Here is a 16,522-nt window from a genome sequence, read left to right as displayed (position 1 = left end):
AGAGGCGATGGCCAGCTCCCCTGCAGCCGCCCGGGGCCCTGTGCGCCTCCCCCGCGCTCTTCACGCCCCCTGCCCGGCAGCAATGGCCGCCAGGGCCGGCTCCCCATCCTCATTCCGGCTGGCGATGGGGGGTGCACAGCCCATGTCTGAGGGCCTGCGGTGCCCGGCGCCAGCTCCCTGCGCATGCGCACCCTGGGGCAGCAGTGAGGGCCCCAGTGCCCGGGCCCGTGCACCTGCCTGGGAGACCCGAATGGAGCTCCTGGCTCCGGCCTGGCCCAGCCCGGGCTGTTGTGGGCTTTTGGGGAGAAGCAATGGGGGCTTGGAAGTCAGCGACAGCAGGTGCAAAGGCCCTGAGACCGGAGCAGGGTGGCGTGGGGGATGGGCACAGCACCTAGGGTGTCAGCAGGTGGGCCTGGGCGCCCCCTCCCCGTATCCGCAGCTGCACTGGGCCGGGTGAGCACGCGGGGCTGAGGGCCGAGGTGGTATACAGCAGGCGCTCTCTCAATGTGGCCGCGTTAGTGCGTGCGTGGCGACCCCTGGGCTTTGTCCTGGAGGGGGCCGTGGGGGCCCCGGGTGCCGGTGGGAGGGCACTGTGGGGCCCGGGTTCGAGTCCTGGCTCAGCCTCCCGACGCCAGCTCACTGCACATGCGCACGCTGGGAGGCAGCAGGTGCTGGGGCCCTGCCACTCACGCAGGAGCCCCGGATGGGCCCCTCCCCCAGCTGCTGCCGGCACTGGGGCGTGAACCAGCACAGGGAGGGTCTCTGCTACTTTGCCTTTTTTTTTTTTAATTTTTTTTATTTTTTGACAGGCAGAGTGGATAGTGAGAGAGAGACAGAGAGAAAGGTCTTCCTTTTTTTGCCATTGGTTCACCCTCCAATGGCCGCTGCGGCCGGTGCATCTCGCTGATCCGAAGCCAGGAGCCAGGTGCTTCTCCTGGTCTCCCATGCGGGTGCAGGGCCCAAGCACTTGGGCCATCCTCCACTGCCTTCCCGGGCCACAGCAGAGAGCTGGCCTGGAAGAGGGGCAACCAGGATAGAATCTGGCGCCCCAACCGGGACTAGAACCTGGTGTGCCGGCGCCGCAAGGCGGAGGATTAGCCTGTTAAGCCACGGCGCCGGCCTACTTTGCCTTTTAAGTAGAAAAAATCAATAAGCATTTTTTAAATGCCGAGTGGGGCGTCTGCTTAGGGACCCCCCCCAGCAGGTGCGGGGAAGGCTCCCGGGGGCGGGAGCGGCAGGCAGCGCAGGTGCAAAAGTCCTGGGGCTGCCCGAGGCTGGGCCGGAGATCCTGGGGGCACCCGGGGTTCCTCGCCCACAGGACTGCCCAGAGCGGCCTCCGGGGACCTCACTGCCCCTGGGCGCGGGACCAAAAAACCCATGATGGCAAGGGGCCGGATTGGCCCGAGAGGGAAAAGGGAGCAATTGGATTGGTCCAGCAGACGAGGCCTGGGCGGGACATACCGGAGGCAGAGGAGCAGGATTGGCCTGGCCAAAAGCGAGGGGCGGGGTTCCAAAACAGCAGTCCCGGGCCTGACCAGCAGGGGGCGCACGAGGTTGGGATCCGGGAAGCAGTGGGGCTCGCATGTGCGTGTGCGTGTCCATCTGTCAGTCCGTGTCTGTCCGTGTCTGTCTGTCTGTGCAACACTCCAGGCCCCCGATCTGCCCCAGCCCCCCCTCCGAGCCCTGACAGGAGGCCCCCAGCCCCCACCCCCGACTGTGCCCGGGTCAGACAAGCACCCAGGGTCCTAGGGAGACGGCGGAGAGCCCGGCTCCTGGGGTCTACGACTGCGGCAGAGGGCGCTGGGGGGCCAGGGCGGGGACAGGAGCTCCATCCGGGTCCCCGCGCAGGTGCAGCGCCCAGGACCTGCGCCGTCTCCATGGGGGGCTGAGTGGAAGCGGAGCTCGCTCGGGTCTCAGCGTCGCCGGCGGCGGCCACAGACACCGAGTGCGGATTCCCTGTGCTCTGGGGGCGCCCCAGATCCCGCTTCACCCTCCACTCCACTTCCGCCCCTCTCAGTGTCTGTCCGTGGTTCTGTCTCTGAGCCTGGGGTGATGTCAGCAGAGGAAACTGGCTGCGTGTTTATTGAGTGAATGAAGGCATCCGCTGCCTGCTGGACTCCTAGGCACTCCTCAAAACCCCAGCTCCCGTGCCCCTTCGTCCAGGCTACCTTCCCGGGCTCCCCAGACAAAGCCACTAAGCCCCAGAGTCACCCTTGAGGCCAGCCCTGACTCCACAGGGCTGGGGGCATTGGATCGCTCCTTGGGGGCCAGGACAGAGACCCCACCGGCTGCTGGCGCCGGAGGATTGAGTGAGTGAATGAATGAATGATGTGCGGCAGAGCCTGGAGCCCACGCCCCGCCCGCCCCTCAGCCTCCGCGAACCTCGCCGCCGCACCTGCTCCAGCTTGGGGAGCAGCCTGGGTGTGCGCCCGCGGCCAGGCCCGGTCCCCCCAAATCTGGCGCGGACGGATGGGGAGGGGCCGGGGCCTTCATCCACTCGGAGTTGATCGGATTTGCTGGGACCGCGCTTGGATGGAGCGACGAGGGCGCCCCCTGTCGCCGGCCGGGCGGCCCTGCATCCCCGGCGGCCAGGGCAGCCTGGAGCCCACGCCCACCCCCACCCCAGCCCCGCCCCCACCCCGTGACTGACACCCGGCGCTGCGGCTCCGCCTTCCTCCCCAGCGCTCGGTGAGGGCGCCGGGAGCGCCCCCTGGTGGCGCCTCCGTGAAGCTGCTCGGTCGAGACACCCGTGTCCCGTGCGGGCGCCGGTTCGAGTCCCGGCTGCTCCAGTTCCCATCCAGCTCTCTGTTGTTGCCTGGGAAAGCAGCGGAAGATGGCCCAAGTGCTTGGGCCCCTGCCCCCTCGTGGGAGACCCGGATGGAGCTCTTGGCTTTGGCCGGGCCCGTGACAGGCTGTGTCTCCCAGGGGCAGGGATTTTGATTGGCATGTGGCCAGGGCTTGCTGAATGAATGAATGAATGATTGCTCCTCTCGGAGGCGGCCCAGAGCCGACACCCCGACGTCCGCCGACCCCTTCGACATCCGCATCACCCAACTCCGCGCGGGCCCAAAGGGCCGAGAGGGGCTCCCGCGAGCGCGGGGCGGGACTTCCGGGAGGGGTCTTGGCGCTTCCGGCGCGGCCCCTTTAAGGGGCGGGGCCGGGGGCGGGGCCGGGCGCGCGGCTCCCAGCGTCCGGGCGGCGCGAAGATGGCGGCGGCGGCGGCGGCCGGGTCCGCGGCGGCGGGGGCGCCCAGCTCGCTGCTGCTCGTGGTGGGCGGCGAGTGCGGGTCCCCGGGGCTCTTGGCCTACGTCCTGGAGGAGCTGGAGCGAGGTGGGCCCGGCGCGGGGGCGCGCGCGCTCGGGGCCTGGGGTCGGGCTGGGGGTGGGGTCCGCGGCGCGGGCGGCCGAGGCCCTGCGGGAGCTCCGGGGGCCCGGGCCTCGCTCTCCGCTCGCCGTTAGGTGTCCGGGCCCCGGCTCTGCCGCCCGGGCCTGGGTGCGGGGCCCGCGCGCCCCTGCCCCCACCCCGCGCGGGATGCTGGGCCGGGCGGGGGTCGCGTCCCTGCGGAGGGCGGGGCTCCCAGGAGGCGCGGCCGCGCCGGACGCCCCGGGGCCCGCTTTGTGCCGCTGCACCCCGAGCTGCTAATTGGGGCGTGGGCGGGAGCGGCGCGCCCGGGGGATTTGGCACAGCGCAGGTGAGTCACAGGTGCACCTGTGGGGTTCACCTGCGGCCGCGGGGCACGACGGTACCGGCGGGTCGGACCGCGAGGGCGTTTGTTTCCGTGTGGGCCTCAGCGCGGGCCTGGGGCCTGGGGCCTGGGCAAGTGCGGGGGGCTCAGCTGCGAAGACGGGGCGGGGTCAGCCAGGCGGCCCCCGGGGGCTCCCAGGCTGTAGCGCGGCTGAGGGGGGGACCTGGCTCCAAGGTCAGGAGCGCTCCGAGGGGCGGCCCCAGGGAACAGGTGGAGAGGCCGCGCCGACAGCTGGCGCCGAGCTGAGTCCTCGGGGTGGGGGAGGGGTGGGGTCCGGGGCTGACCCCCGCGCTTGTCCGAGAAGCGCTGGGCGGTCCCTGGTCCCGACAGTGCCCCCAGCCAGGCCCGGCGCAGGTGCATGGGGAGGGTGGGCGGCTCGTTGCTGGGGAAGGGCCGGCCCTGGGGCTGAACTCCTGCCTGGATGCCCCCCCCCCCCGCCCCACAGGCATCCGGTCCTGGGGCGCCGATGGCGGCGTCCGCAGCCTGGACGAGGAGCTCAAGGTCTTCGTGTCCCGGCACTCGGCTACCTTCTCCAGCATCGTGAAGGGTGAGGCGCCCTCCACCGCGCGCGCCGGGCGAACCTGCTGGGGCCTGGGGGGGCCCGGGCCCAGCAGTGGGACAGCTTCTGGGCGGCGGGGCGAGGGTCAGCGCGCACAGGTCCCGCTGGGTCTTGTCCTTCCTGAGTATACAGTAGGCGCTCGGTAGATGGGGAGTCTGGGAGAGCATCCTCGGGGATTCGGGGCCGGCCCGGGATGAGCGCCTTTGTGTTCCTGTGCCCGTCCCCCCTGGCCGCGAGACCGTTGAGTCAGCTCCCGGCCGGAGCCAAGGGGAAGGAAGTGTCCGCTGGTCTCATTGTCTCGGCCGTGGCTTCCTGACCCCGCCTGCGTGGGGCCCGTGCCGGGTGGGGTGACTGACACGGGCAGCAGCGGCCAGGGCGCGGCCATTGCCTGTCCAGCCACCCGCCGCCAGGTCAGGCTCTGGGGTCCCAAAACCAGCGGCTCTGGGCTGGCCCACTCTCGGGCTGCCCCACCCACTGGCCCGCCCACTCCGCTACCCCGCCCCTCGCCAGGCTCATATGCTTCATCCCTAGGCCTATCCCAGCCCCTTGCCACGCCCCTTTGTGGTGCCCCGCCCCTTGGGCTGACCCATCCCCTTGCGCCACCTCGCTCATCTCTGCCGCCCCGCCCCTTTCCCACGCCCCTCACACTGTCCCGCCCCTTGGGCCGGCCCCCCACCCCCCCTCGCCAGGCCAACCCCCGTTGCCCCGCCCCTCGCACTGCCCCGCCCCTCGTAGTGCTGCCCCGCCCCTTGGGCTGGCCCGCCCACTCTGCTGTATGCGGACCAGTGCCTGGTGTCCCCCGTGCGCCGGGTCCCTTTGCGCAAGCGCTGACCCTCGCTCCCCCCCCCCAGGCCAGCGCAGCCTGCATCACCGCGGGGATGCCCTGGAGACCCTGGTGCTCCTGAACCCCTCGGACAAGTCCCTGTGCGATGAGGTAGGGCGGGGCGTCCGCACTCACACCGCCCCCAGCCCTGTCTGTCTCCTCCTGCCTTGGGGTGGCGGTGGTGGGGGGCGCTCAGGTTGCCCTCGCTTGTGCGGAAGGATGAGGACCACAGGGCCCTGGGGCCGTGCTCAGACCACTGCTGCTTCCTGGGAGGCTTTCGACACGCTGCTTGTTTTGTAAGATTGATTTATTTGATAAGCAGTTACATAGGGAGAGACAGAGAGAGAGAGAGAGGTCTTCCATCCGCTGGTCACTCCCCAGGTGGCTGCAACGGCAGGGGCTGCGCCGATCCGAAGCCAGGAGGCAGGAGCTCCATCCGGGTCTCCCACACGGGTGCAGGGGCCCAAGCACTTGGGCCATCCTCCACTGATCTCCCAGGCCATGGCAGGGAGCTGGATGGGAAGTGGAGCAGCCAGGACTCAAACCAGCGCCTGTGTGGTTGCCGGTTCGGCAGGCCGGGGCTTTTCCTGTGTCTGCCCCGCCCCCATTCTGGTCCAGCTCCCTGCTAGCACGCCCTGGGGACGGCAGGAGATGCAGGTGCCCGGGTCCTGCACCCCTGGGGAGACCCGGACCGGACAGAGCTCCTGGCTTCGGCCCGGCCCCGCCCAGCTGTTGCGGGCATTCGGGGAGTCGCCCGGTGGGTGCAGGATTCCCCCTTCCCCCCCCCCCCGGTCTCTCTCTGCCATTGGGCCTTCCAACATGGAAAAAAACCTTCCATTGACGTGCTCCCTCGACTCCCTCCGGGGCTGCAGAGCCAGAGCCGGACTCAGACCCCCCACGGCCACGGGGCTGGGCCACAGCGGGGTGGGGGGAGGGGGCCTGAGTGTGGGCCGGGTGCAGGGCCGGGTGCGGGGCTGGGGGCCGGGTGTGTAGTTCTGAGGCCCTGAGCAGCGCAGCCCCCAGAGGGTGGCTCCCTCCGTGGAGGCCCCGCCCCAGAAGTTCCTCAGCGGCTCCGCCCCCTCCAGCTCCGGAACCTGCTGCTGGACCCCGCCCCGCACAAGCTGCTGGTGCTGGCCGGGCCCTGCCTGGAGGAGACCGGGGAGCTGCTGCTGCAGACGGGGGGCTTCTCGCCCCACCACTTCCTCCAGGTCCTGGAAGACAAAGAGGTAGGCCCCGCCCCTCTCAGCTCTTGGGCCGGCGTGGTTACCCCGTGCTGTGCTGGAGACCGGGCCTGGGTGGGATGGTGCCCCGAATCCGGTCCCAGCGGGGCCCTTCCTGGACCCCCAGGCCGGGTGGGCACTGCAGGGAGATGGGGGAGGGGTGTGGGAGCTGCTCTTGGCAACAGGGGGGGCAGCAGGTGCAGAGGCCCTGGAGCAGGGCGGTATTGGGTGGGGGTGGGGCAGAGCTGGTGAGGCCGGACCTGGGTTTCCTGGGCCTGATGGGGCCGGGTTTTGGCTGGAGGGTGAGCAGCCCCAGGAGGCCTGGCTCTCAGTGCCCGCCTGCCCCCGCCCCGCCCGCGGCAGATCCAAGACATCCTGGCCTCCACGCCGCCGCCTGTAGACCCGGCCACCCTCACGGTCACCTGCCCGACCTTCGGGGACTGGGTGCGGCTGGCCCCCGCGCTGCCGGGCCTCCAGGGGGCGCTGCGGCTGCGTCTGCGGCTCAACCCGCCGCTGCCGGGGCCGCCGCCGCCGCCGCCGGCCTCCGAGGGCCTGCGCGAGTTCCTGGACTACCTGGCCGAGTCGCTGGAGCCGCCGTCCCCCTTCGAGCTGCTGGAGCCGCCGTCCTCCGGGGGCTTCCTCCGGCTTGCGCGGCCCTGCTGCTACGTGTTCCCCGGCGGCCTGGGCGACGCCGCCTTCTTCGCCGTGAACGGCTTCACCGTGCTGGTGAACGGCGGCTCGAACCCCAAAGCCACCTTCTGGAAGCTGGTGCGGCACCTGGACCGCGTGGACGCCGTGCTGGTGACGCACGCGGGCGCCGACAGCCTGCCCGGCCTCAACAGCCTGCTGCGCCGCAAGCTGGCCGAGCGGCGCGAGGGGGCGGCGGCGGGCGGCGCCGCGGGCTCCTGGGACGACCGCCTGCGCCGCCTCATCTCGCCCGCGCTGGGCGTGGTCTTCCTGAACGCGCGCGCCGCCGCCTCGCGCCTGGTGGGCGGTGTGGACGAGGCGGAGCAGGCGCTGAGCCTGCTGGCGCAGCTGGGCGTGACGCCGCTGGCACTGAGCCGCGGGCCGCTGCCGGCCAAGCCGCTGGTGCTGTTCGAGAAGATGGGCGTGGGCCGCCTGGACCTGTACGTGCTGCACCCGCCCGCCGCCGAGCCCGCGCCGGCCGCCGCCTCCGTGTGCGCCCTGCTCGTGTGGCACCCGGCCGGGCCCGCCGACAAGCTGGTGCGCGTGCTCTTCCCGGGCTGCACGCCGCCCGCCCGCGTGCTCGACGGCCTGGGCCGCCTGCAGCACCTGGGCTTCCTGCGCGAGCCTGTGGTGACGCCTCAGGACCTGGACGGGCCGCCGCGCGCCGCCAGCAGGGAGAGCCTGGGCGCCCGCGACGGCCGGCCCGGCCCGGAGCGCCCCGCGGCGGCCCCGCGCAGGGCGGAGAAGGACGCCAGGCCCGCCCGAGACGCCAAGAAGGACCTCAAGGCCGCGGGCCCCAGGCCGCAGCCCCAGCCCCGGGAGGTGCGCCGGGCCGCCTCCGCCGCGCCCGGCCTCAAGAAATCCACACCCCAGGCGGCTCCCAAGCCGCGCCGCGCCGCCCACGCGCCCCAGCCACTGCAGAACGGACCCCACAGCGCCCGCGGCGGCGGCGAGGCCAGCAGCCCCCCGCCCGCACCGGCCTGCCCCTCCCCGGCCCCGCCGCCGTCCGCCGTCCCCAGCCGGGAGAGCAGCAGCCTGGAGCTAGAGCTGAGCGCGGCCCCCGAGGAGAGGCCGCTGGAGCTGCCCTTGAGCGCCGGCTCCCCGCGGCCGCGCACGCCCTCGCCCGCCGAGACCCACGCGAGCCCGGCCGAGGGCAGCGCGCGGCTGTCGCTGAGCCCGCTGCGGCCTGGGGAGGCGGGGCCCGACGCCTCGCCCACCGTGACCACGCCCACGCTGACCACGCCCTCGCTGCCCGCGGAGGTGGGCTCCCCGCACTCCACGGAGGTGGACGAGTCGCTGTCCGTGTCCTTTGAGCAGGCGCTGCCGCCGGCCAGCGCGCCGGGCGAGGCGGGGCTGAGTCTCCCGCTGCGCGGGCCCCTCGCGCGCCGCTCGGCCTCCCCGCACGACGTGGACCTATGCCTCGTGTCGCCCTGCGAGTTCGAGCACCGCAAGGCTGTGCCGCTGGCGCCCTCCCCGGGCAGCTCCAACGACAGCAGCGCGCGCTCCCAGGAGCGTGCGGGCGCGCCCGGGGCCGAGGAGACGCCGCCGACCTCGGTCAGCGAGTCCCTGCCCACGCTGTCCGACTCGGACCCCCTGCCCGCCGCCCCCGGCGCCGCCGACTCGGACGAGGACACGGAGGGCCTGGGGGCGGGCCCTCGCCGCGACCCTCTGCCCGAGCCGCTCAAGGTGCCGCTGCCGCTGCCCAACCCACCCAGCCTCTGCATGGTGGACCCCGAGACGCTGCCGCCCAGGTCGGCCCGGCCGCCGGAGGACGCGGCCCGCGCGCGCAAGGCCCCGGCCCGGCCAGCCTCCCGCACCACCGCGCCCAAGGCCACACCCGCGACCGGCGCCAAGAGCAAGGGGCTGGCGGCCGGGGAGCGCGCCGGCCGGCCGCTCAGCGCCCGCAGCGAGCCCAGCGACAAGGGAGGTCGGGCGCCCCTGGCCAGGAAGTCCTCGGCCCCCAAGACGGCCACCCGCGCCCCTACCGGTGAGTACCTCCGTTCCCGCGGCCCCTCATCCGCAGAGTCAGTCCTCCCGCGGCGTTAGCCCCAGAAAGCGACTGTATACCTCGTGCATACAGGCGGCTGCCATGGGTGCCCGGCAATCTGTATTTGGATGAAAGGCAGAGTCCCGGGAGTGGGGGCCCTGGCCGGGACCTCCGTGCGCCAGGTCTCGACCCAAGCGGTCCCCGTGTGAGTGGCAGGCGCTTGAAACCATGCCCCGCGGGGGCTCCTAGAGGCTCTGGTGTCCGGTGGCTGGGCCGGACCGGACCGGCGCCCCATGCGGCAGCTACACCCATCGCCCTGGGCTTGGTCCTCCCGTGGCTGTCGGCGCCGCCTTCTCTGTAAGGTGGGTGCCGCCCCGGGGTGCGGGTCCTGCCGCCCAGGCTGCGCTCCTGCTGGGGACCCCCGGGCGCCTGTCCTCCAGTGGCGGGGCCGGAGCAGGTGTCACTCAGCCTTGGGGCTGTGCGCTCCCACCGGCGCTGGGCAGGGGCAGTGGGCGCCCAGTGTCCTGCTCGGCGTTCATTTTCTGGTTTGTTTATTTAGTTAAACAGCGGCCCCTACGCTCAGGGGGCGGGGGCAGCTCACTGCGGTGTTGACTTCCGGCATCTTCTCCCGCGCTTTCTTTTATTTGCAAGGCATAGAGGTTCGGTACCCAAACAGGAGCTGGGATTGGACCAGGCAGGAGCCAGGAGCTCCATCCGGGTCTCTCGCGCAGGTGCAGGGGCCCAAGGACTAGGGCCATCTTCTACTGCTTTCCCAGGACACAGCAGGGAGTGGGCCTGGAAGTGGAGTGGCTGGGACTTGAACCGGCGCCCACGTGGGATGCCGGCGCCAGTCCCGGCCCTGTACTGGTCGCTTCCTCGTCCCGCAGCCAGGGTCAGGGCTCGCTGCGTCCGTCACCCGGGACGCTGGTGTTCTGGGGTGTCTCTTCCACTCAGCACCTTTGTGCCTGTGGGTGTTTGTTCCCACCCCACCCCCACCCCCTGCCGACCTGGCTCCAGGCCTGGCCGTGCGTGGCTCAGGAGCCTGGGCAGTGACGTCCCCGCTTTGCCCCTGAGCCGCTGGTGAGTCCAGGCTCCAGTCTCCAGGGCCGCCCCGGGTTGGTCGGGTCTGTGCGTCGCTGTGGGCTCACGTGCGGGCCCAACCTTAATCGCTCTTTTTGCATTTTTTTAAGACTAATTTATTTGCAATGCAGAGTTAGAGGGAGAGAGGTCTTCCATCCACTGGTTCACTCCCCAGATGGCCACAACTGCCAGAGCTGTGCCAGGCCAAGGCCAGGAGCCAGGAGCTTCTTCCTGGTCTCCCACGAGGGTGCAGGGGCTCAAGCACGCGGGCTGTCCTCCACTGCTTTCCCAGGCCACAGCAGAGAGCTGGACTGGAAGTGGAGTAGCCAGGACTCGAACCCGCGCCCCTGTGGGATGCCGCACGGCAGGCAGCGGCTTCACCCGCTGAGCCCCGGCGCCAGCCCCTCCTTTGGCCTATTCACCCTCAGGGCGGGGGTGCAGCCTGGGGTCGGGAGTTCAGGGCCTTGTCCAGGGGTGGAGGGGCGGAACCTCCTAGGGTCTTCCCGTGTGACTGCCAAGGCCACGGCTCCGCATCAGCGTGGGGGGGCTGGGCTGCTCCCTGGTCCGTGTGACTCCCGGGCCTGGCGCTCCCCCCAGAGTGGATGGGTGGACGCCACACAGCAGTGTCCACTTCCGGGAGGCAGCCTCCCCCAGGTAGCCCTCCCTGATTGACTTCTCTCTTTCTCTGACCCTGTGAGTGGCCCCTGAGGCTCAGCTCCTGGCATTTGCTGACTGACTAAAGGATCGTTGTGGTCGGCGAGCCCGCTGAGCCCGCTGAGGGTCTGGAGCCCCGGGCGCCCTCGCTCACCGCCGACCCGCTTCCTGCCCGCAGGCCCCGCCGGCAGCCGGTCTGGTGGCTCCGCCGCCGCACCCGGCTCCCCAGTCTACCTGGACCTGGCCTACCTGCCCAGCGGGAGCGGCGCGCGCCTGGTGGACGAGGAGTTCTTCCGGCGCGTGCGCGCGCTCTGCTACGTCATCAGCGGCCAGGACCAGCGCAGGGAGGAGGGGATGCGCGCCGTGCTGGACGCGCTGCTGGCCGGCAAGGAGCGGTGGGACCGCGAGCTGCAGGTGCGCGCCGCCCCCGCCCTGGGCCCCCGTGGGGACGCCAAGCTGGCCGGGCCCCTGCCCTGGGCTCCTGGCCACTCCCTCGTGGGGCGGGAACAGGCGGCTTCCTGGCGGAGGGGACCCCTGAGGGTCGGGCTCCTCCCCATCCCCCCTCTGCTCCGCCTCGCAGGGTCCGGACATTGTGTTCCCGGCAGGGGCGGGGCCGGGAGGGAGGGGGCGCCCTGACCGTGTACTGTCCCCCCGCAGGTGACCCTGATCCCCACCTTCGACTCAGCGGCCATGCACCGCTGGTACGAGGACACGCACGGCCGGCACCAGGCGCTGGGCGTCACGGTGCTGGGCAGCAACAGCATGGTGTCCATGCAGGACGAGGCCTTCCCCGCCTGCAAGGTCGAGTTCTAGCCCCGCCCCGCACGCCCCGCCCCCTCCCTGCCCCCGGAAATAAAGCCCCTGCGCACCCCCACCCCGGCCTGGACTCGCTTCTTCCAGCGGGACCCCAGGCCTCATCGGCCTCCTCCCCAGGCCTTGTAACAACAGAGGGGCTGCCGTCGCCCCTTGGTGGTGACCAAGGCCCTCGAGAGGGGGTTGGGAGGGGGCAGCCCAGCTGGGTTCTGGGCCCCGGGCGAGCGGCGCTGGGAGAGGCTCCACTGGAGACTGGGGCGTGGGGCGTGGGGATGGGGGCACACAGCAGGGGTCAGCCGGGCGTGGACCTCTGCGGGCAGCCAGAGGAGGGGGAGCAGGTCTGGGGGGGTTTACGGCCACAGGGCAGGTGCACCCCAGGGGAACCAGTCAGCGCTGTGGGGGGCGCAGTGGGCTCAGTGCCCCCCCAGACTCCCACAGCCCGAACTGGAGCACCTGGGTTCGAGATCCAACTGCTCCACGTCCCACCCGGCTCCCTGCACGTGCGAACCCTGGGAGGGCAGGGGTGGGGAGGGTCCTGCCAGGTCCCGCCCCCCCACGTGGGAGACCCGGATGGAGCTCCTGGCCCAGCCCTGGCTGTTGCAGTGTTGAGGGATGCAAGACCCGCGCCCCCCCCCCCCCCGCTTCCCCGCCTCCCAAACCAGTAAATCTTGGGAAGTTTGCTGCGGTATGGCCCTTTGCGGTACAGTGCTGGGCCCTTGCCTGGGCCCCCCATCTGTCTGGTCTCTGCCCCTCCGTCGGAAGCCTCGGGGACCCCGCCCCCTGGCCCAGTCCGGAGCAGGTCCCCCCCAGTGGCCACCACGGCCAGGCCCCGCCCTCGCAGATTTCACTTCCCCGTTCCTGGTGCGCCTGCGCCAGATGCCCTCATCCTCAAAATCCGAGCTGGCGGGGCCAGGTCGTGTGGCGCGGTGGTCAAGGCCCTGCTGGGCAGCCCCGGCCAGGTCCGGAGGAGTCCGGGCCCCACCCCCAACCCCCGCTGCCGGCTCAGCTCCCTGCTGAGGGCCTAGGAGGCGGCCATGCTGGCCCCGCCTGGCCCGGCCCTGGCTGTTGCAGCTCCCTCTCACATAATGTATTAAAAATTGGAGACACGGTCAGCGGTAGACTTGTCCGAATGCCTTCAGCCCGGCCCGCACGTCTCCGAGGCCGGGTCTGGTTCCCGTGGGCTCCGCCCTCCGTCCCAGCGCCCTCTCCCGGCTCTAGCCGCCCATTCCTCGCCACCACCTTCGCTTCTGCCCGCCTGGGACTCAGGTGCTAGGAGGAGGCCCTGGGGTCGCCTCCGCTCCCGCTCGCTCTGGCCACACAGGCCCCGGCCGTCCCGGAGCCGAGGGCGGCCGCTCACCTCACCCCGTCCTCCGCAGCTGCCTGTGGCCCCCAGGGCTGCGCCGGGAGCCGGGGGACCCACCCGGGTCTCCCACGCGGGGTGCGAGTGCTCAGGGGCCGCCCTGCATCCTAACAGCTGCGCTAGTGCCTGCCCTTGGCCGTCTTAATTGGCATCACGGGAGCGTCGCCAGCTCGCGGAGCAGGCGTCTGGGCTGCGCTCTAGGAGGCCCAGAAGCACCTGTCACCCCTGGCCGCACGCTCGGTCCGCTTCCGGTCCAGCTCTCTGCTGTGGCCTGGGGAGGCAGTGGAAGGCGGCCCAAGTCCCTGGGCCCCTGCACCCACATGGGAGACCCGGGTGGAGCTCCTGGCTCCTGGCTGTGGCCCAGCCCAGCGCTGGCTGTTGGGGCCATTTCGGGAATGAGCTAGCAGATGGGAGACCTCTCTCTCTCTCTCTCTCTCTCCCTCTCTCTCTCTCTCTCTGTCTCTCTCTCTCTCTCTCTCCCCCCTCCTCTGTCTCTCTCTCCCTCCCTCCCTCCCTCTCTCTTTCTCTCTGTCTCCCCCCACACACACCAAGTCCCTCCTGGCAGCTGCTCGGCCCAGCCTCTGCCCCCTCCGCTGGGGCTTGTACTAAAAATATCTCCGCGGCCGCGATGCACCTGGGGGCCCTGGAGCAGGTGCAGGAGCCCAGTGCGCGCCCGACCTTGGCCGCGACCTCCGCCCTCCCTCCATCCGTCCCTGGCCCAGCACCTGCCGGGCCCGCGGGCCGCCGTTGGCCACCACGTGGCGGACGCAGCCAGGGCCGCCGGCAAGAGCCTGCTGGGGGGTGCGGCGGGGGGCAGCGGTCTGCACTGCAAGAGGAACCGAGAGGAGCCCGATGCTATAGAAACTTCCAGAGGAGGCGGAGGGCGGGCGGTGCGGCTGCGCGGGGGCGGCGGCGGGAAACTTGACCCTTAAAGGGCTGAGGAGCCAGGGCGTGAGCCTGGGGGGAGACTTGAGGGCGGAGGGATCCAGGTGGGGCGCTTGGAAGCCCTCCGCGCCTCCTTAGCACCGCTCCCAGCCCTGCTGGTGCAGCCCCTGGAACACATCGCTGTGCCCACCGGCAGGTGGCGCTCGCGCACGCCTTTCCTCGATGCGGCCCCGCCGGCCCCCCCCAACCGTGTGTGCGTTATCGTGTGCGTGTGTGTGTGTGTGTGTGTGTGTGGTGTCTCTATCCCTCCCATGGTGGGCCCCGGGGAGCCGCGCCTGCTCTCTGGGGTTCGCGGCTGGGCCTCCGAGGACCATGGCGCCCGGCGGCACACAGCAGGTGCTCGGGGACTGGCCTGTGCCCTAAGACCTCGTCAGGAAAAGGACGGCGGCCGGCCTCCAGGGGGCGCCCGCGGACTGTTTATCCGGCCCCGCCCCCCAGCTCGGCCCCAGGGGCGCCAGACACAGGTGCACCTGCTGCCGGCCCTGCCTGGGAGACCTCGCCCAGCAGCCTCGGCCTGGGCCTCCGTCACTGTCCAGGCCCAGCCTGCCAGGGGGCGGTGAGCGGCGCAGAGGGGGCTCCCTGGGGTCTCGGAGGGGTGAGGGCAGGGGTGGTGGGCGGCACACGGAGGGCTCCCTGGAGGCAGTGGAGGGGTGAGGACAGGGCCCAGGGCTGTGGCTCTGGAGTCCCGGGAGAATCCGGTTAACAACAGGTGTGTATGGGTAAGGACCCTTCCAGACACTCATGGGAAAAACTACGGAACTGGAAGATGTGTTTGCGGTCCGGGGCTTCCCTGGGTGCCGCGTGGACACCCGCATCACACATCAGGAGCCTGGGTTCGAGTCCTGCCTCTGTGCTGGACGCCAGCTCTCTGCGCTTGCGCACCCCACGAGGCAGCAGTGACGGCTCGAGCGCTGGGGCCCTGCACCTGCGTGGGAGACCCGGATAGAGCTCCTGGCTCCGGCCTGGCCCAGCCCTGGCCGTTGTGACCACATGGGGAACGACCCAGCGGATGGACGTTCTCTCTCTCTTTCTCTGTCTTAAGTAAACAAAAATTAATAATAATTAAAAAAAAATTGTTCGGCCTCCCTGACCTTCTCCGGGGCTCAGAGCTCCTGGCCCGGAGGGGCCCGTGCTGCTCCCCGCAAAGGCCGACAGGGGGCGCCCAGTGGGCCTTGGTCAGAGAACTGCCAGTCATCACCACTCTCCCACCGGGTCTCGGGTTGGCAGGAGCGCTGCTGTCTCTTTAAATTATGCAAATGAACTGCGGGTGGCGGGGGGTGCGCGCGCGCACGTCGGTGTCCAGGGGGAGATTGAAAGGCGCCAGTCTCCAGCTCAGCCAATCCGCGCGCGAGGCCGGCAGAGCCCGCCCCTGGCTCCGGGCGCCATCGCGGGGCGGGGTCTCTGCGGGCCACGCCCAGGGGGCGGAGCCAGACGGCGGCCGCAGCCGCGCAGGGAGGGAGGGCGGGCTCGGGTGTCCGCGACGGAGCCGCAGGTGGCGGCGGGCGCGGGGCCGGGCGGGCTCGGAGGTGAGTGCCGGCCCCGGGGGCCCGCGGCGCCCCAGGCCGGGCCGGGCCCGCGCGCACACCGCGCCTGGAGCCGAGGCTGCGGGCGCGGGGCGGCGGGCGCGGGGCTTTGCAGGGGGCGTCCCAGCCTGGGGCGCCGGCCACGGGGGGGGGGTCCCCAGGGGGGTGCGGCGCGGGTCCATTCCCAAGCCCCCCGCCTCCTGGCGGAGACCCGCAGCGCTCAGGGCGGGGGACGGCCGTGACGCGAGACCCCTCCCACATCCCTTTATTCTAAGCCTGGCTTCTGGGGGTGCTGCAAACATGGGGGCGCCGCTCGCTTCTGGCCGTAGCCCTGCGTGTCCGAGCCGAGCCCCTAGCTTCTCAATGTCCCGCGTTCGGTCTCCGGCCCTCAGACCCCCAGGGACCCCGACGAGCACCCCACGCGCCCTGACCCCGGTCCCCGCCTCTAGGCCGTGCACTCCCAGGCCCGCGCTGCCAGGGTGGGCTGGGGCGGGGCCCTCGGCGCCGGACCCCGAGGTTGGCATTCCGGGGGAAGGGTCCCTGAGGGGTCCTGTGTATGGCAGGCGGCCGCCAGGCCCAGCCAGAAGCCTGGACTGGGGGGTGGGGGAGCCCTGTTATCGGGGAGGGGGTCTGCGAGCATCGGTTGGCGGGGATGGAGATAAACGCGGGAAACCGGCGTTCTGCTGGGGTGGGGGCGGGGGGGCCGGAATGCAGGCCAGGGACCAGGGTGCGGGCTGGGGTCGGGGTGGGGGGTGCTGGCCGGGGTGGGGGCCTGGTCCGGGGGCCGGGGTGGGGGTGCGAACCGGGAGTCCCCCCAGCCTCAGACCCCCCCCCCCGGGCTGCCTGCCCCGGCCGCCCTGGGGGCCTGGCTCGCCCGTGACCTTGGGCAGGGGAGGGCACCTTCCCTGGGCCTTGGGTTCCTCTGTGCTGAGACTGGGGGCTGCGGCGTGCGCGGCACAGCTGGGAGCCCACCCCCCACCCGTCTCTCGCTGGGATCTCATTCTGTCCAAACACCAGTGACGCTGGGGGTGGTTGGGGCCGTGGGGTTGGGGGACCCTCGACGCTGCCTGGCCGGCCTCGGGCCTCAGTGTGTCGGCCTGGAGAGTGGGCTGACGGGGCGGGGGCG

The 16,522-nt window shown here is 71.5% G+C and overlaps 1 protein-coding gene across 1 annotated transcript; it reads left to right on the top strand.

The window, feature by feature from the left end:
- Window positions 1-3,206: 3,206 nt before the first annotated feature.
- On the top strand, window positions 3,207-11,618 carry MAP1S (microtubule associated protein 1S). Its single transcript, XM_062179448.1, has 7 exons — window positions 3,207-3,330; window positions 4,191-4,292; window positions 5,156-5,238; window positions 6,213-6,353; window positions 6,711-9,021; window positions 10,934-11,169; window positions 11,413-11,618. Exons 1-7 carry the CDS (start codon window positions 3,207-3,209, stop codon window positions 11,566-11,568), a joined length of 3,153 nt encoding a protein of 1,050 aa, XP_062035432.1. The 3' UTR covers window positions 11,569-11,618.
- Window positions 11,619-16,522: the final 4,904 nt, after the last annotated feature.

This window comes from Lepus europaeus, chromosome 20 (assembly GCF_033115175.1).
Source record: "Lepus europaeus isolate LE1 chromosome 20, mLepTim1.pri, whole genome shotgun sequence".
In the NCBI taxonomy this organism is placed as follows: Eukaryota; Metazoa; Chordata; class Mammalia; order Lagomorpha; family Leporidae; genus Lepus; species Lepus europaeus.
This window is presented reverse-complemented; position numbering and strand designations above follow the sequence as displayed.

Excerpts from the sequence above, each read along its gene's own strand:
- MAP1S (XM_062179448.1), top strand. The coding sequence starts at position 3,207 with ATGGCGGCGGCGGCGGCGGCCGGGTCCGCGGCGGCGGGGGCGCCCAGC. Across the intron at positions 3,331-4,190 it reads CCTGGAGGAGCTGGAGCGAG|GCATCCGGTCCTGGGGCGCC; the intron begins GTGGGCCCGGCG and ends CCCGCCCCACAG. Across the intron at positions 11,170-11,412 it reads GGTGGGACCGCGAGCTGCAG|GTGACCCTGATCCCCACCTT; the intron begins GTGCGCGCCGCC and ends GTCCCCCCGCAG.